The 20,054-nt window shown below is 44.5% G+C and overlaps 2 protein-coding genes across 3 annotated transcripts in view; both read right to left on the bottom strand.

Annotated features, from left to right (window-relative positions):
• Nucleotides 1-20,054, bottom strand: part of calub (calumenin b) — a 140,573-nt gene that overhangs the window by 46,780 nt on the left and 73,739 nt on the right. The gene's annotated exons all lie outside the window — the stretch shown is intronic.
• Nucleotides 557-15,442, bottom strand: fam107b (family with sequence similarity 107 member B). Of its 2 annotated transcripts, none has more exons than XM_084018281.1 (4): nt 15,280-15,442; nt 4,220-4,391; nt 1,704-1,860; nt 557-1,580 (listed from the first exon to the last, which is right to left on the bottom strand). In XM_084018281.1, the coding sequence occupies exons 2-4, from the start codon at nt 4,345-4,347 to the stop codon at nt 1,461-1,463; spliced, it is 405 nt and encodes a 134-aa protein (XP_083874407.1). In that variant the 5' UTR covers nt 4,348-4,391; nt 15,280-15,442; the 3' UTR covers nt 557-1,460. The 2 variants fall into 2 exon arrangements, with proteins under 2 accessions (XP_083874407.1, XP_083874406.1); XM_084018280.1 differs by lacking the exon at nt 15,280-15,442 and adding an exon at nt 5,313-5,472.

Genomic DNA, 20,054 nt, shown 5'->3' with positions numbered 1-20,054 from the left:
GGAAAATGTGTGTTAAAATTATGTTTATTTAAAATTGATTTCTGGAGAAGAAAACAGGGTTATGATGTCGTAAATCTGCTTCTTCCCATCAGAATAATAATAATAACACTTGGAGACCCACACACCAGAATTTTAAACCCATAATATTATTGCGTGTGATATTTTAATAAACACTACGTGTGCACTTATAACATCCAAAGTTATCACAGTTCCTCACATTGTGTAACTAATTTGGAATGCATGTAGGGTAAGGGCTACGGATGCTAGGTCAATTGTTTTGCAGATAAAGGCCACTAACTCAGATCCACTGATTTAAATTATCTGTCTGCACATATATGGCTCCATTGTAAATAAAGACAACATACTGCAGTGTTGGAAGTTCCAGGACACTTATCGGATTTGGTTCAGGAGCCACACAGATCCCAAGAACAACTAATCAATTCTACCTTTTGTGACAGGTGACCTACATGTGTCTGCGTCCTATCAAGTCCTTTGTTCATAAAAGCACAAACCGACTGATCAGACAGGACTCTTATTCTTATTGACCACCCTAACAAAAACTTAAATTATTTATTAAGTAACACTTTTATTCATACAAAACAACAGAATATATAAAGAAAAAATGTCACTCTCATGCCTGGGAGTTCTCCTATTGCTCAAAATTGCATTAGCTGAGGAAATGGCATGTTTGGAATAAAAAAAAAATAATAAAGCAAACGTGAGTTCTTCACACAACCATACACTCCCTTTGTCCTGTTCTGGCTTCATAAACTATGTTGTAAAACAAACTAAAAGACAGAATGACTAAAAGTGTCCTCTCCTATACCTGGCCTAAAATCTACAAAACATAAATAACAAAAGCACATTTGTTTGGCTTTTACATTACACAGCTTCAAGAGTCCATCCAGTGTCCACTTTTCCTTATTTGATTCTGAAGATAAAAACAAAAATACGACAACGATAACAACATCGATAACAGTAAAGAGAAACGACAGCTCGCTGTGGAGAGAGGAGTGAAAACAGAAGGGGTGAAAACTCCCGTGTGTGTGTGTGTGTGTGTGTGTGTGTGTGTGTGTGTGTGTGTGTGTGTGTTTGGTTGTTTTCTCCATCAGAGCTCATTGGAAGCTTGCTTGCCCTCGTTGGAAGGCGTTTATGTCTGTGTTCGGACCCTCCTGCAGGGGGTGCCGTGTGCTGCCGGATGGGTGCGAGGAGCAGATGTGAGTACTGGCGGTCCATGGCAGGCAGACAGAGGGGGGTCTTCAGTCACTAAAGTCTCTCTCCTCACTGCGGGAAGGAACAGCTAAGTTGGAAAAGCCAGGAAGTTCATCTCAGGTCCGCGGCCAGGTCACCGACGTGCACCACAGACGACACACACTCTCTTTTGCAACACACACTCCTGAAAGTCTCCGTGCCCACAAACACACGCACAATCAGCCAGACCCAGACACCCCTGCTGGTTTCTAGGTGGTCCGTTCTTCCCCGTCGGTCTCCTGCTTGGTCCTGCGCAGGTTGCTCTTCATCTTTACAAACTCGGGCGTGTTCTCCTGCTCCTCCTCGTTTTTCTGCTGCTCCAGCTCCAGCTGCGTGAACACAGACATCGGCAAATTCAGATTACACACATTATAGGAGGTGAGTAACTTGCAATCTTTGCTTCCATCTAAGTGACAGTATATATATATTTTTACGTGCTTTCAATCATTTACCTGCTCTAGTTTCTGTTGTCGTTTCATGAGCTCTATTTCCAGGTCGCTCCTCTTCTTGTGCGCCTCCTGCTCCTCCTTCTGAGCCTTGAGAACTTGCTCCCTCTTCCTCTTCTCCAGAACCTTCTGGAGCTCCGGTTTGTTCTGAGGAGCGAGACCCCTGTGCAGAATCAGCGAGAGAGCATGTTATTAAAGTGTAGCTTAATGGACAACCTCTGACGACACTACGGGGTCCCGTCCAAAGGGAGATTAGCATTCACATTCCTATGTAACATACGACGACCTCATTCTAGGTTGGCACACATATCTGTATTAGATTTTTTTTTTCTGGATTATACATGTCAGTCGTGTTTCAGGAAAGTTCTGATTCATTGGGAAACCTGAGTTCATAGATACACAGCTGCCTGGGTTTGTGCAGATACATTCAAAAAGGGACGTCTTAATAAAGTGTGACTATGTCTTGCGAAGAAGAGCAAAAAATAACAAATGTTATGTAATGCTCCAAACTCCTCCAAATTACGAGAGAGAAGGGTGGTGGCTGAGGATGAGGCTTGCTTAAAAGCGAGGGGAGCAGCGATGGGCTTGGAGTCGGCTTAGAAAGCCAATGAACAGCAAATCCCACACCAGAAAAAACTAAATCAAAGAGCAGTAAAAGGACAAGAGGGTATCTGTTGGTCAAACATTTGTTCTTGAAGAATTAATTAATTTAAAAACCCACATTATCCAGATCACTCCCCCTCACGATTACTCATTTCCTCTCGCTACGAAAGCCCGACTCTGCTCGGGCCGCGTCTGTTCTTCAAAAGAAAAACACAGCGTGCCCACCTGACTGAAGCTCGGCAACAACAACGTCTTAATTAAATGCATTATTAAATCCTGAGGATTGCATAAGAGCGAGCCCACGGAGTTCCAAGAAGGAGTGGGAGGTAATTTACAACAAGTCACCGCCGCAGTTAAACGCCCTGCTTTCCCCCGGCAGCGAGGGTCTTATGAAAGCACTTACAGCGGAGCACAGGGTAAAAAGGTGTGATCGGGTCGGCCTGTTTTCACGGTCAAGGTTGCTGAAAGCAATAAGACAGGCTATAAAGATGCTTGCTCCACTCTCCTTTCAGTGCTGGCAACGTTTACATAATCACCCCCCCCCCACCCCCTCAGGAATGGACTAGCAGACGAGGAAGAATGCAAAATCCCCACACATCAACACCTCCATCTGCTCAAACGCTTTCACCGGTCTTGGTGGCTGAAGTTCTGAAATTCCTCTGTACATACTGCGTGCGTGTGTGTGTGTGTGTGTGTGTGTGTGTGCGTGTGTGCGTGTGTGTGTGTGTGTGTGTGTGTGTGAGGGAGGGAAGGAGTCATCACAGCTAATGTAGCAGAGGCAGAGAAAGGCCCTCAGCTGGGGACTGTTTTGTAATCTTGATTACATAACACATTTTTCCCCTCTCCACGCAGCCAACCCATCCATCCGTGCATCCATCCACCCTCGCCAGCGTGACTAATCCACCATGCATGCAGGCGGGCCTTCTATACTTCCACTACAAGGCCCGAAAGCCCAAATCATAACAAACATATCCCCCCGAAAAGCCCACCAGATTTATCTCACAGACTTCTGCTGATACTCCGGGACATTGTCCGTCTAGACGACTCAAAACAATGTTATGCAGCTATTTTTGTTTTTTATTACATCTCTTCGATGACCTCCTCCTTACCCTGCCCGACCCACCCCGCCTCCTCGCCATCACTCATGGACGCCCTGCCTGCATCACTACAACAGCACATCACTCTTTGACCTGTTTAGGACGTGAGCATCGCTGCTGTGATGTAACAGCTGTCAGCGGCGCGTGTGTTTACGTAGCTATTTATAGCGCGGGCACAAAGCTGCCGCCGGTGTTTGGTGAGAGAAAACACAAATACAAACATTTAGCGTCAAAAGGGCGATTACAGATCCTGAAAACGTGATGCTCCCACGGCCTGCATGACATTCTGTGTTCTCAGGTCCAGGATGAATGCCAGCCTGTTGATACTAGTGTCCAGAACATCTATGTGACCTTTACATAACACATTTTTGACACACTAATGCACTTGGGGTTTTATATAATAGCTCCATATTAAAGTTTCATATGCTGAGCTTTACATAATACTGCTGCTGGAGCTCGGAGGTCAGCTACAGAGTCTGCATGGATACTGTAGCAGGGTGACTGTATTGACTCATCCTCCCTTAGTAACTCAATTAGCCTGCATCTGGACAGTATATTACCCCCCCCCAACAAACAAAGGGATGATGCTGATCATCCAGAAACTGTTAGACATCAAAAATGTTTTACTATCCAATAAATGAATAAATCTCTATCTCCAATCTTTGTTGATCTGATTTTGTTCATGTGCCGTAAACCATGATAAAATCTAAGGTTGAGGATTGTAAAATACTAATCCCTTCCTCAAAGTAACGTGGGAATGTTGTGCGTTTGTCAGGAAACCCATCAAGAAGAGACAAAAGGTGTGTTTTTCTGTCTCCTGACCTCTTCTGGTTCATGAGCAGCTCTCGGTGCAGGTCCTGGTGGTTCCGGGAGTTCTTGACCGGGTTGATCAGCTTCTTGGGTTTGATGAGCTCGTCGCAGTCACCGTCCAGGTAGTCGGGCTCCGCCATGACGCTCCTCCCCGGTGAGAGTGGCAGACCAGGGTCACACGGATCTGAAGCGACAGAAACAGAAAGGACATTCGTTTATCCACCGTGTCACTACGATGTCTGGATGACAGAAATCTTTAAATCCGTGTTGCAAAGACAAAAACATTTACAGGGATCCATAATTTTCCCTCTCAAACCATGATATGAGCATCTGCCTGATCCTCTGCCACAAGCTCAAAGAGTTTTTTAAACGTATGTAATTAAATGTATCGTGACAGAAGGACTGTGCTGGAATTACATAATTGTTCACACCGAGTGAAGAGGAACATTTCATTCCCCTTTATAACAAAGACATTAATCAGAACAGTCCTGTCAACATCATCAGGCACATCATTATGTAAATATGCAGGATGTTGCTCATACATTAGCCTGAGGTTCAATCCATTGTTTTCAATTACCTCAAAAATCCACGGGACTCCCATCTATGACCCCTAAAAATGGGCTTCACATGTTAACAACCAAAGGCAAGTTTTTCTTCAATTCATATAAACTAAACCAGCCTGAAATCTGCTCTCTCCGGGACCAAAAAGGCCACCTATCAGGCCTTTATTATCAAGCTGAGACATAACCGGCATACAGCAAGTTTGACCAATGCCTCATGTTAATCACAGGGTACATACAGTAACACCGCAGTCAGTAACTTTTAGAGCGGCAGAGTGCCACTGTTCCCCGGTCTGCTTAGCTCCATGAAAACATCCCAACTTGCATCAGCCTGATGGCTCACATGCTCCTTTTTAAATAACATATGATCAGGACGTATTTAAATAACCACTTCAGAAGATGGAAGTTTCCATCCAAGCAACTGAATTGAGAACAGAATAATATTCTCAACGCATGCCGGACTAAAAAACAGCCTAAAAGTACTTCACTTTTGCCTACGGTTAAAAAAAAAAAAAAGCCCAAAATTCAGTGTTGGCTGAACTCACCCAGCAGATGAGGAAAGACGGCGTATCTGAACATTGTTGTCATCTCTGCTAATTTGATCCAGAATGTATTTTTCCAGAAAAAGCGATTAAAACGTGCTGTTCTTTTTTTATCAGTGTGGTGCAGCGGCTCACACAGGAGAGGTGCTTTGTCCTGCACAGCTGTCTGCTACTGAGCTGCTGTTGGAGTGCAAAGTCGGTTTTATAAATACGCTCACACTGTCTCTCTCTCTCTCTCTCTCTCTCTCTCTGCTCCCTCCCACTCACTCTCAATGCACGTCCCCAGGCAAAGAAAAGTTCATACCCAATTTATCCCTAAAGATTCTTCACGGATTAATGAATGTTCTTGCCCGTCACTGTAAAGAACATTTTTTATCTCGTCGGTAAAATAGACCCATATGGAACTGGCCACTAGAGGAATAACTGGGTACCCACGGTACACACGATTAGCTGAGATTAGATAACAAAGTCACATGCATTTCTTCTCCAACAGTCTGAGGGATGACTCACATTTATAAACAATCATGTTCAAAACGCCCGAGAGCGAGTCTCTCCTGTCTGCGATAGATAAAATGGAAAACACGGAGTGAAGCTTTAAAACCTGAGTGCGTTAATCACGTTCAGCGGTACCAAAAATACATTTTTGCTGCACGTGCTAGACACAAAGGTGGCGTGTCCTCAGAATCAAAACATACGCATGGGGGATGCGGGTGTAATGACTTGAAGACACCACAAGAGGTCGTCATTCTTGCATTCCAGAAACTAAAAAATCATGTCAGTTACATAACAAAGACATCGAAGATAAACATGGTCTGTGGCTGCTCACAGCAGAACAAAGGGGGAGTAATACCACATGAGAAATACGCCTGATGGATAAAGTGGAATATGCTGACAAATTCAAATACTGCTTTTTTCCCCAGTCGGTCGTGATCTAGAGTCACAGAGATGGGTAATCCCCTTTAATCTCAGATTAGTAACCTTTTGAAAAATTGCATCCATCTCCTGTGGCACAAATCTAAAAATATATACAGTAAACAACAAGTTTAGGGTCAAGTTTGAAGCCGTTCTTAAAAATGTGAGCTTTCAGAACGTTCATATCCTGTTGGGCACGTTTTGTGACACGGCGATGAGAGGGCAGAGGTGGGCAGGACGGCTTGCGGTTGTAATCGGGGGCTGCGTGTGAGCGCACATGTGCCGTGTACATCAAAGGCCGTTTCTGTTAAAAGCCGGCGGTGGTGGTGGTGGGGGGGGGGGAACTTACAGGCTGGCAGTGTTGTCAAAGTGTCCGTTAGGTTAACACATCTGCTCCTACTTCCTCTGCGCCCCAAGGGAGAGGGGAAGTGACATAGGGAGTTCAAAAGGAACCTTGCAACCTCAAATTGGAGACCTGGAGCGCCTTAAATTCTGCTTTATCACTGGTCGTTCTGCACGTTGCAGGCAATGTCCTTTCTCGCTTTACTTGAAAAGGTATACAGATAACATGTTGCACTCATCAGTTAAAAGTCCAACACCTAAAGAGCGATATACGGAGATAACGGTTGACTTGTTCCAATGATGGTCAGATAAAGACCTGTACTTAAGTTTGCTTGGGTCTTCCTGGACGACACAGCAGCAGTGTGGGTATGCAGAAATCCCATTAGAACACTTTTGTTTATTGCTTTTGGAAACCCTCCCAGCACGGACAACAGTTAAACACACGCGCACGCACACACACGGATAATGAGCCTCCAAACGACCAAGATCTCCATGATGTCCAAGAGAAAACCGCGAAGAGTTAGTGAAAAACAATGAAAAGGAGAGAAACTGGGTCAGAGGAGAGTCTGAGAGGGAGTCGTGGAGTGGAAAACCCATAAAAAGGAATGTATTGGTTAAAATGTTTGCTGTAGGGCCTGTGTTTGTGCCCCACAGTGGCAGGTTGCAGTAGAGCTGATAGAATGACTTATCTATGAGGATAAGAGTGCCTGTGCTGTGCCAACCACGATTGCATCACCGCGGTCAGCTCCGCTATATGAGCACGCACAAAGACCTGCATTCATAACACGGACTCATTTCTCAATTTCCCCCTCTCAACTGTCATGTTCTCTAAGTCGCCATGGAGACCTGCCATCACCCACAATGCATTTAGTGACACAGCATTCAGCGACAGGAAGGAAGCCGCTGCCAACCGATACCGAGAGTCCCCAGCCTTCCGACGGGCATCACTGAAGAGACTTTCATCAGCCGAGATGCACTCGTCAAAAACAGCCTTAAAAGTCTATAATTATACAGCTCAGATAAACCCACTCTGTTACCTGTTCAGTATTAAACTGTAGACATGGAAAGCTGCGAAACATAGCAGAGGATTCAGCAGCAGAAAAGCATATTTCCTCATCTAAACCCACAGCAAAGAGCACAGATGGGCAGAAAGACTAATGAGCAGGGATTGGTCCGGACAACCTAAATTGGCCATTATCAGTGCTTCCCTTTCGTTTGCTAGGAAGCCACAAGAAAGATTTTGAAGAAGTCGATTGTTACTGACATCGAGACAAGAAATAGGTCCATAACCTTCTGTTAAAATCAGCATCAAGATGAACAAAAAACAGAGGAACAACATGGTTTAGCTCTCATGAGTGTCCTTCTTTCTGCTGTAGCCTCGAAAGACAGAGAGAATGAAGGCGAGGAGAGCAGCTGGTGGCCTGCTTCACCATCTGACCCCCCCCCCCCTAGCCTCCTCCAGGATACAGGCACAATCCGTCCAGTGCTCGGCACAGAGCGGGGCTGGGCCGCTAACTGTTATTGGTTGTGAACAGAACACATGGCTGACCACACCCACTCCTTCATCAGCCAGCCAGGATTTGTTTTCCACAGTATCCTGCACAAAAGGTACAGAGGGGTCAGCCTCAGGGAAAAAGGACGGATCAGCAATTTAACATCCGGTTTGACATATACGGATCCTGGACATTATTCATTTTGTAACTCATGCGTGGTTCTTATAGGTTAATAGCAAGCTTAATGAGCAATTCCATGAGAATTTTAGCACATTTTTCTTGCTGTAAGCTGCAGTTTTGGAGAATTGCAAACCAAAAGGTATAATTTGCCTATATTCTGATTGCATACATATTTGAAGCCTGCTTCGAATCAGACTCACAGTCTAATTCCCTGAAATAATGAAGAAAAAATGTGCTTCCTCATCTCCCTCTTGTTCCATATAGTTCCTCATGTTCACTCTCTGCATCTTTTTTTTTGGCCAGATCCCGTCTATTCCACTCACAGATGGGACGTCCACCCCTCGGGGGAAATTGCGTCATCAATACCCCTAAAGCATCCCCCACACGCCGTTCTCACTCTCTCACACGCCCACACCCTTTCCCCCCCCTCGCTGTGTTGTTGGACAGATCCGAGTGTGTATCTCCTAGCGTTTCTCTTAACGAAGCGGCTATTCAACCATAAATAGGGGAGGCCCTAATTAAAACACAGATAGACGAGCTTTTAACTGACAGCTGTGGGGGGAGGGAGAGCGAGGTGTGTGTAGCGTGTGAGAGAGAAAGTGAACTAGAAGCAGAGTTGGGGGTCTTGTCATGACAATGAGCTCATTTCCCGGACAGACCTCGTGTACGTGGTCAATTACAGGCCACCCCCCACCCATGACGACGCATAAATCGTGGTGGCGGGCAATGACGTACATGGCCGCATATTTCCAGAGAATGGAATCAAACAATAGAAACACTAATTTCCTGTCACTCTCACCTTCGGACGCATTCAAAGTCAGTCCCAACATAAAAACAGCCCGCATCATTTGTTTTCAGTCTAGTACTGTATGTGTTTGGGTAAGCAAAATTAATGTGTGTGTTCCCACCAGGAAAAGAAAAACAGACCTGCAGTGCACGCCAAAAGAAAGGAGCAGCCAATAAGATAAGACAAAACATGAACATTGTGAACTAGTTAGGAGTACGGACATGATTCTGTCTGGAAGATATGCTTTCAAGAGTTACAGTAATATTTACAACTACAAATACATCATTCACAGTATAGAGGACTGAATAAAGAGATGATCTATGGCAGGAACAAAGAAAGACAGAGAGAGAGAGAGAGAGAGACATGGTTCGTATGCTTGGGAGTTTGGGGGTTGAGATCTGTTTTGTATTTCCTGCCTTGGAGTGGGGGGTCTGGGTGAGAAGAGGAGCTGGGGAATTCTGGGGCCTCATCGCGTACTGACCTCCAATAGCACCCCACCCGGCTCCCACAATATGATGACGTCACTAGACGGGAGACCCCGGGCAGGGGTATGGGAATTTACAATCAGGGTTTTAGGGTTCATAAAGCACAGATGCGCACAAAACACACCCACACAATGAAAGGATAATATAACACACAGCATGTGAGGGAGGCGCGAGGCTTTAGCTGTGCAGGACTGTCTGCTTTTGTGTCTGTGGATGTTTAAATACCTGATGTCATTGAGGGAATACGAGGCGGCCCTGGAGACCGCTGTGATGAAAAGTTAACACCCAAAACTCATCAGTACGCCTGGCAGCTAGGAGGAATATTCTGGAACATCTGGATTACTACAATGTATGTCTCATCTCTCCGGATAACAAATGTTTGTGAAAAAACGTTTCCGTCTCCACTTGCAGTTTCCAGGAATCCTCCAGGCTGATATTTATAATGTAGCTTATTGCAGATACATTTGTTTGCCTTATTTATAGCATAAATATCTTTGGACGTTATGTTGCTTTGGTTTCACTTGGGCTATATTTGTCCTAAAACCCAGGAATAAGTACCCAGTATTTTTAGTTTCTGCAATAATCCAAAAGCAAATGGAATAATAAACTATCCCATCATACACAAAGGCCCTTGTTGTACACCGGACATTGCAATTTTGGATAGCAAGCCTGAATAGGGGAACCTCTATTCTTCTTGTGACCTTGGTTTGGAAACAGTCGTCTTTTGTGGCTGTACTTCTTCAAATGTGTCTTGCATCAGCGGCTGCATTTGGTCTCAACTCAAACTCGAGTTTGACTGCTTCCATATCGGTCTTTTAGGAGTTGATTAATATGTGTAAGCATCAGCAGCTGTTAGTTGACGTGCCCCGACCTGTTTGGGTGAAGAGCAACCGACATCTCTTTTTGTTTTAAGATGACACAGATAAGCACAAACCGATCATGTCGATCTGCGATCTCCTCCTTTTGAATTTAAACATGCCTGTGTTGACAGTTTGCGTTCAACGCCGGCCGGAGTCGTTTAATGCGGTGACTCATGCAGAGTCCTGTTGCCGCACGTTGTGAGCCCCGGGCTGAGGCAGATTACAGAATGAAAGGGCTGGATTGAAAAAGGGCACAGACACCACTTTTGAGTCACGCTGCGGGAATGTGATGAAGCTGCAAAGTGATTATTGCGCCGGGCACACATGCATGTAGGGGCAACACACACACACACACACACACACACACACACACACACACACACACACACACACACACACACACACACACACACACACACACACACACACACACACACACACACACACACACACACACACACACACACACACACACACACACACACACACACACACACACACACACACACACACACACACCTTCGAGTGACAGAAACATTTGGACGCCGTGTGCACTTTACTTTAAAAGTGCTCGCTCAAACCAAATCGTGAACACATGTGCTGAATAATCGGGGAGGGGGTACCCTTTGGGGTCACACCTGTCACGTCAAATACAAAAGGCCGGTCTATACTCTCTCCCAGCTGACACTGACACATGGTCCTGTACGTATACGTATAGGCCGTATGGGAACAGGTGGACTGGGACAGATGCACAGAATCCAGATGGTTCCGCTACATAGACACACCCTAAAAAGGCCAAATTATAGACGGAGCACAAGCATGTTTCATGTGGCTGCTCCTCACTGAGATGTAAACATGTGTCCATATATTGCACATTCCTCACACACACACACACATCAGCCTTTTAAACGCAGTTGCCAATATCTCCTTAGCGGCGTAAAAGCCGTATATTAAAAAAACCCACAGCCGCTTCGTCTGGCTCGGCCGTGTGAAGTGCCGTTCAGTCTTAAAAGGAGGAGTCTTTGTTATGGCTCCGCTGTCTGTTCCAGCTCCAGATTCAAAGCTTTGTGTTTTTACTGCTGCTTTTCCCCTTACGGAGCAGAGTCACACCCCTCCTCGCCGTCTACTGGCTGAGCCCAGCTGGGAGCTCTATTCTCATTGGCTGGGGCGCACACTGGGGAGGATTTGGGAGGTTCTCCTTTGTTTACATGCTAGTAAAGAAAAAAGCCCAATAACAACTGTTACCTTGGGCAACCAGACCATCTACAGTTAAGACACACAGGGGAGAGAGATGATCATACATGCACACACGTATAATGAGGTAACCGGGTGTCCAAAGGCATCACAAGTGACAAAGTCTTTGTTCTCTCTCTGATCCTATGCTTTATGCTTGACATGACTCAAAATACTCTGTATGTACATGCATATTTTTAGTTGGGGATAGTAGGCAATCATGTGGTTTCATTGTCTCATGAAACTTTGCAAAGCCAGAATGGGTATATGTTCTGAAAGCCCTGCTTTGCTTCGCTGTAAAGTGAAAGAAGTGGCTCTGTCTTCTGTGGGCGTACGTTCCCGTTTGTAACAAGACAGGATCATATATCTTGATACTGACTTACAAAAGGGGCTTAATCCAATTCATGCAGCTCAGTCTCCCAATCTCTCTCTACTTCAACCGAACAAGCTGCAAGGAGGAAGACATTTAAAAGTCTGTGTGCGTGTGTGTGTATGCATTTGTGTGTGCCATCCGTTCCCTAAGACTACGCAAAGTGGTCAGCCCAGTAATGGTGCTTTATTGTGATTGAAGCTCCGGCATAACAGCAGGAAAATCAATGGCATCCTTTGAAAAGCTGAGTAGGTGTGCGTGTCTTTTTCTGTCCCGTCTTTGGTATGTACATCTTATCTTAAATCAACATCAAGTCCTGGGGCTGCTCTAATAAAACGTAAGTCAAGCCTGAGCGTGTCTGACTTTCATATGAACTAACACCCACTAGCAGCTAGCGCACATACACCCAAGACACACACGCTTCACTCTCAGGAAACTCAATACCTGAATCGTGACATCATAATCTAAAACCATGGCAACAAAACCACAGCACGCTGTAAACAGATCCTTTGTCCTGTTGGAGGATTCTGTGATTGCATCACTTGTGTTTACATTGCATCATAATATTTCACTCAGCCCAAACCCACCAAATCAGATTATATATAAAAAAACAACAACATACTTTCTGTATTTGCCGTCCGTTGAGAAATTAATCCACTCGTCCACGTTAGCTAGAATGCTTTCTAATAACGCCCATGCTGATGTATTGCAGTAGTACACACTGAAATGTCAAGATAGCATCAAAAACGTTATCAGATCTTCAGCGTTCCTTCTCAGGAAATGTTACGTGAAAGTGTCAAACCACAGATACTACACATTTCATCTTGGCCACAGTTTAGTTACTAGATGACAGCCTTAACAAGAACTCAACTATGACACTTGCTGTGTGAAAAAGCACCGAAAACTCCTTTTTTTCCCCCTCTGAAGGTTAATATTTGATTTCTTAAAAGTGTATCAATTATTTGTTAGTAATGCTGGTCTTTGTTCCAGACGAGTTGGCCTACCTTCACTACGAAACGCTGAGGGAATTCCTGGGGCTCGTCCACATAGTCTGATTACATATTTCCTCAATTATGTCATAACATTTCCAATTGTTCAGTTTTAACTTGGCAGGCAAGTCATGGCTTGGCTTGCATGTCTGTGTGCGTTGAGGCAACGTTGGAGTACTGCTGTAGTTGATCTGTTAAAGTAAAGAAAAGATAATCCAGAAGAAAACAACATCATATGTAAGGTACTGATCAAATCACAGTATTCCTGCAGGCTGGAACTGGAGAAAGGGGAGTGTGTGAGGACTCTGCACTCTGAGCACACAGACCCTCTGAAACCTCGATGTTTACATGGCTCATTACAGGGGAAAAGGACAAGGTAGTCTTTCACTACACATGAACAAAATGTCTAGTAACAGGGCCTGATCATGAAACACACAAGCACGCACAGTAACAGTAACACTGCCTCGCGCAGTGTGGATCTAAAGGATCAGCGTGTTCTGCTGAGTAATGAAGATTCAGCGCCCACAGACAGACCAGCAGGACTGTGGGAGATAATACTGTCAACAGACATGTGGTTGCCAGCTACCCCTCCTGGACGGACACACACACACACACACACACACACACAACACAAACACACACACACTCCTGACCCAAATACCTTGCTTTTCTTGAGGTCAGACCGAGTCCTTGACACGGACTTAGATTCTATAATGACCCGCCAGAACCACTAATGGACACGTGCCATCAAAAGGATGGAAACTCATTTCATTCACATATTTAAATTCCTCTGAGTGGGATAATAATGGAGCAGAGAGCATTCCGGGTGCAACACCCACCACACGCTCAGTGACAGCATCGGCCCTTTACGGGAAACACAAGACAGCAAGAGAGTCAGCATGAGAGGAACAGGAGAGAGGAGGAGGAGGAGGAGGAGGAGGAGGAGGAGGAGGAGGAGGGAGGTCAAAGATCAGAAAACAGATGTAAATCGTTTAGCAAACTCCCCTCTAAATGAGTAACACATGTGCAAGAAACTTTCCCCTGCCTCCAACACACGCTCACTCGCCCTCTTGAAAGCTCGACACCTAGACAGTATAGAGATACTCATTCACACCACCTGCTTTTGTCACTTTTCCTCTTCGTCTGATGAACCAGAGCTATACTTCACAAGATCCGTGAAGTCGTATTCGCCAGGCTGCTTTTTAACGGCCTCCACCCAGAAAACACACACACACACACACACACACACACACGAGAAGAGCTGGTTCAGCCCTGTTTGTTTAACGTCTTGATAAAGTTCGACAGGCGCCGTGAAAAAGGGGTGAAAAAGAGACAACAACACATTTGACAATCATGACCACATCCAAAAAGAAACAGAGAAGTCACACGTAAACACACACACGTAAACACACACACATTCAGGCACACACACACACACACCTCCACAGATGACAGTTGGTCTGTGCGCCTGATGATGACAGCAGAGGCCAGTGTGTCAGCTCCAACTGCAGCCATGTGCTTTGACACAAGAAGGCAGCACATTGCTGTGGTATTACACACACACACACACACACACACACACACACACACACACACACACACACACACACACACACACACACAGTCTAACTCACACTTGATGAATTCAGATACAGGTCATCCTATAAAATGATCTCATCTGATGCAGTTTGTCTCATGATCGGGCCTCATCCCAAGAGTTTTACATTCTTATCTGTGGTGACAAATGAGCAAAACAATGTGTCTTGTGTTGGGCAAGATCTGAAAAGTCATCTGAGACCAAACATGTGATTGGTGAATAATCTAAACAAGAGTTATTCCATATTTCAGAAGAGTTGTACAGCCTACTGTAAATATCACATGTGAACACGAGCACTCACAGCATCGCTGCGCCCCTCAGACACACTGGAAATAAATAAACACTGAATCATTTCCCCTCCGCTGTTCCTTCCCGAGCACAGAGCAGCCCATCAAACTGCCTTGACTGCTGTTAGCTCCAGTCAACGGGACTGTAGTGTGTACACGACCTCAACGTGTTCGTCCCCACTGTCCCGTCGGCTACAGTCATGCGCCGCAACAAAAGGAGACAATGAAGCAAGAGTTTGTATTTTCAAATCTCGTTCCCTCTCTCTCTCCTCGGTCTTTTCTTGTCGTCGTTTACTTTCCAGTTGTTGCGTTTTTTTAACCCACAACCTGCTGCTTCTACCGACCGGGGCAGTTCAAAACGTGCTGCTTTTGTTAGAAACGAGAAGAAAAAAAAGCCCTCGAGCTCCTGACACACACACACGTACACACACCTACCTCAAAGTCGACCCCGACGCGACTTCTGCAACTCGACTTGTTTAATATTTAAAATGACAAAGTGGTTCAGGCCACATCAGTGCGTCCCGGGATCCCGTCCTAGCTTGAGGTGTGTCTGCGAGACTCTGCTTTAGTAAACTGCTCAATGGCTGGAGCTCCGTAGCGCACACGCGCGCGCACACACACACACACACACACACACACACATTCACCCAGTCAGGACCCATAGAAAATGTAAATTTAAGCTTGGGTGGGAGGGCTGGAGTGACGTCACAGACGGTCTCCTCCTCTTTTCTCTGTCTTCGTCTGCTCCCTAAAGCAGAGAAGCGGGGACTCCTCGCGCGCAGGGCGGGGCGTGGATGGAGAGGCGTGCGCACCCGCAGACACACAGGCCCGCACAAGTAAACACATTTTTTTGTGTCCTAGGTATGCGTGTCAGCCTTACTGGAAATTGTGAAAGACTGTCATCTTCTTTCTAATACTTGCATTTTGTCTGTTGTGTTCACAATATATGTATACTTTAAATATGTATACATGTTGTAGGCCTAGTATTTCCAGTGATATTACAATATAAATATGTTTTTGTACCTGATTGTTTATACTCCAAACTGTCAAAATGATTTATTTGACCTGTGGTTTAAGCTATTTCTCTGAGCTGATGGATACCAAAACAAAGCTGAATGAAAGCTCTATGTCAGATGGAGTTGTAAATAACACATTTATGTAAATATTGTATCTACTGCTCAAGGTAGTCAAAATAAAAAAATAAACTTTATTATACTCTATTTGCACCCAGGTGAGAACAGCAACAGCTGTTTGGCTATTTACAGCCAGCCAGGTTGAATATACTTCTTTCCGCATTAGTGAGCCATGAAAGGATGTCTGATTTAATAGTATAGTGAGTGTAAACAGTGACAAAGTGTGCAGGGAGTATGTTGTGATGACTTACACCTGAGAGATAGGGGTTGAGTTCTATTATAACACTGTTTGTCAACTAGTTGAATCATTATAATCAAGGAAAATCAATGGGATCCTATGTTTATTATCTCTATTATTTAGATATTCTTTGGGTTTCTTTTCTTTAAGAATTCAAAAGTGATGTTTGCAGCACTCCCTTAGGAAGAGACGGTCATTTATTCCTCACGTTTAGAGTGTGGTATCAATCTTCTCATCTCTCAAGAAGGCGCATAGTTCCCGATATGATATCAAAGTAGGGCTTTAAGCATTAGAAATAATATGGTGTGGCTTGTAAGCGTAGTGATAGTTATTAATCTGACTTTTCTAATACAGCTGTTACTCTCTAGTTCACATGCACTGCATACACATCTGTTTCCTGCTTGGTGGGAGCCGTGGTGGTCTCTGGAGGGTGTGTCCTCTCTGTCAGAGTGACCCTTTCATGACTCATCCTATTGTTCAGCTCAACGATCTTCGTCACCGCTCTCTTAAATTATGAGAAGGTTCTTAGGAATGTTTTATTTCTTTGACGCCCCCCCCTCCCACATGTTTGGATTTTAAACCCTTGTGCCCCTCTCTTTTTGTAATTTCCAGTTAGCCCGCTCCATTAATTCTACAGCAACTTAGTTCTTTCCAGATTGAACCGATATACTGAAGAAGGATGTAAGCCCCCCTGAAATGTAGCAGGGCAATGTAAACGACACCATGAAACTATCGAGGTTCAGTGAGCCGATTTAACAGAAGGGTGGTGGATAAGCAGATCCACTGACCCTTCATCAGTAAGCAGATTACTCTTCATCACAAAGAATGCTCAGGATATTCAGTCTGCGTCAATAACAGAAAGCAGACTGATCTGTTGTAATTAAATGTAAGTGTAGCTCGAGCAAGCAGAGGGTTAGCTTATCTTAGCATAAAGGCTGAGAAACGGAGAGAAACACTCAGCCTGGCTCTCGAAAGTTCCCCAACTAACTCATTTTTGTTTAATCTGTAGAAAAACAGAAATGCAAATACAACAATTTTGTCACCCTGTGAAGCTGTTATGTCCCTCATGCTTGTTTCAATTCCTCCATGTCTAGCTTTCCGGCATTCTACCTTGTGTCAGTAAGCCAGTGTTTTTGAACCTTGCCTGTTTTCTCTCTGACTATGATTTTGCCTCACCCTTACCTGATTTGCTTGCCTCACAGACTGATCTCCTGTGTACCGACCTCTACAAAGACTGTTTTATCGTACCCTCTTGGCTCCTTGGCCTTGTTTTCTGAGACCCTGAGCAAAGTTTGGGGGGTGGAGAGGAGAGGCAAAGAAGTCAATGGTAACCTACCTGTACCGGATGGTTGTCCAGACAACCTACCTTTTGTTCCTCCCCCCTGTCTGTTACCAGGTGATCCACTGGGTCCACACTGCATGGGCACCCTTCAACCCTGGCGTCAACAGAAGGCTGTTTGTCATCCAAAACCGTTTCTGGTGGCCTGCCATGGGGAAGGAGGTGGGGGAGTACGTTGCTCCATTGCCCAGTATAAGGCCTCCTGCTGGTCTCCTGCAACCACTTCCGGTTCCCCATCTGCTCCGGTCGGACCTCTCCATGAATTGTGACAAGGTTGCCCCCTTCTGAAGGTAACATTATAGTCAACAGCCTTTCTAAAATGGTGCTTTTTATACCTCTCCTATGTCGCCGCGAAGGAAACCGCGAAGGTCATGTTGCTTCATGTTTTCCTTCTACATGGATTCCCCAGGGTCCAGGGATGTGGTTTCTGCTGTTCATTTCCCAGTTTCAGGAGGTGCTCTGCTCACTACTTGCGGTTTTGACAAACTCCGCCAACTCAAAGTAATTTTCATTTCTGTCTTTGTCTTTCCATCAGTTATCTCTCCTCTCGTTTCTGATGTTCCACTTCCTGCCCTTGTGTGTTTCCCGCCAGTTTCCTTTGTGTGCCCCTGGTGTGTTTCACCTGTGTCTGATTACCCCTGCCCACTGTGTGCATAAACCCATGTATTCTGGACTAGTGTTCCTTCTCCAGCGTTCTTCCTCGGGTCATTAACCCAGTTTTTGAACTTTGCCTGTTTTCTCTTGGACTACGATATTGCCTCACTCCTGCCTACTTTGTTTGCCATGCTGTGTACCGACCTCTGCTAAGTAAAGACTTAAAAAAAGTAAAGTGTCTTATCTTTTCCTGTGTCTTTAGTCATTGAATTGAATCATGTTTGTACCCAATACATCTAACTACTGGCAAGAAAGTGTTTTTAATTTTAACCTAAAATAATATAAAAGCCCTCATTTATTTCTGATAGACACTTTTTTTCAGTCTGTTGGTCGAACTAAAACAAACATTTTCACTGCTATTTAAACCCTAGTCATGTTAAATTTAACACCTTTACCGAATATAGGAAGAAAGTACTTCCTCACTGCTATGGCAACAGGCCTGTGAGTGAAACAACTTCTCCAGTGATCAGCAGAGATATTACATGCATCAGCGCTTCTCGTTTTTACTTCTTCCTTTTAACCACAACTGAAATGAAGATATTTAGCCGCGCCCAGTTAGTGGTTTGAAAGCTCCTCTTTCCTGCTCTAGAAAAGACACACAATTCCGCTTATGACCATTGTGCTCTTTACCCTGAATACCAATTTTCTGTTATGCATGTACACAATGGGATATTGACTAATAACTGACTAATATGTCCCTTGACCGAGCTGTGTGGACACATTTCAGCATATAGATGCAATCCCTTTACTGTAAATGACAGGTTTAGACCTTGAAGGTCATGTGGTTGCCTCTTCCTGTGTATGCAGTGAATCGGGGGTTTCCTCCCTCAGTGACACTGCCTGGAAATGGACAACTTCACTGCCCCCCCTCTCTATTTCACACTGCTGGTAGCTGAAGAATAATTTCTGGGACAGATGTTTCTGTTATCATCCCAGGGTTTCCCACAGTTCTTGTGTGTGCACGTGTGCGTTTAGGTTTGCATGTGAGGCCCCTTGTTTTTTTTATTTGTCAGGTCTCCAAGGGCCTCCACTTTAAACAGGATATGGCAGTTATCTGAAAACCATGGTGACGGAGAAGCCTTCCTGTGAGTGAGGGCAGGTCTTCAAACTGATAATAGTCTATCTCTTTTGGTAGCGCTTTGAGGGATATCATTTTGTAGTTTTTGTAGTAGGAATGCACCTAATAAAGAATAGATGACATGAAGGATTTAAATGAAATGTAAAAAGCAAACAAAAACAATCAGGTGTAGACTGAATCTAAAGCTCGTTATCCCTACCCTGATAATCATACTCTAATAAGCCACTCATTCACGACTAGGTACACAAACAATAACAATTAGAAACAAAACAGAAAGGACAACCTCTGAATATAGTTGGGAAGCTAATTATTTGTGCTTTTTATATTATCTCTGCAGTTTTGAGATAAATGAGATAATGATTGTATGACATTTATTGGAGATTGTTTGAATGTTTATTGCTCGATGATCAAATAAACCGAAGATGAAAGTATTGTATTTTAAGCTGTTGTGAAGAATGTAAATCCAACATTACACAAGTACAGGAAAGGAGTAGATGGCAAGTGATTGCATGTAATTGCAGTGTATAAAAACACCGCCCCCACGTATGTGACCTACTTGTGGATGACTGGGGGTTTACACTAGCAATACACCATATGTTGAAGCAGTGTGTGTTCAAGAGGCCTTTGGTTACATTTGAGATACTTGTTGAAATCTTCAGACTAAATGCATGTTTGACCCAGCAACAGTTAGGGAATATGAACCGTGCACTGGTGGAGAAACCACAGGATTAAACTCAGAGCTCAAATAATATTCCACATTTATGACAT

This window comes from Eutrigla gurnardus (assembly GCF_963514095.1).
Source record: "Eutrigla gurnardus genome assembly, chromosome: 9".
Classification (NCBI taxonomy): domain Eukaryota; kingdom Metazoa; phylum Chordata; class Actinopteri; order Perciformes; family Triglidae; genus Eutrigla; species Eutrigla gurnardus.
This window is presented reverse-complemented; position numbering and strand designations above follow the sequence as displayed.

Bases quoted from the DNA above. Each gene is read 5' to 3' on its own strand.
- fam107b (XM_084018280.1), bottom strand. From the start codon at position 5,355: ATGACAACAATGTTCAGATACGCCGTCTTTCCTCATCTGCTGG. The intron at 4,392-5,312 runs GTGAGTTCAGCC...CTGTCGCTTCAG, and splicing joins CGTCTTTCCTCATCTGCTGG to ATCCGTGTGACCCTGGTCTG. The intron at 1,861-4,219 runs GTCAGGAGACAG...GATTCTGCACAG, and splicing joins CTGCTCATGAACCAGAAGAG to GGGTCTCGCTCCTCAGAACA.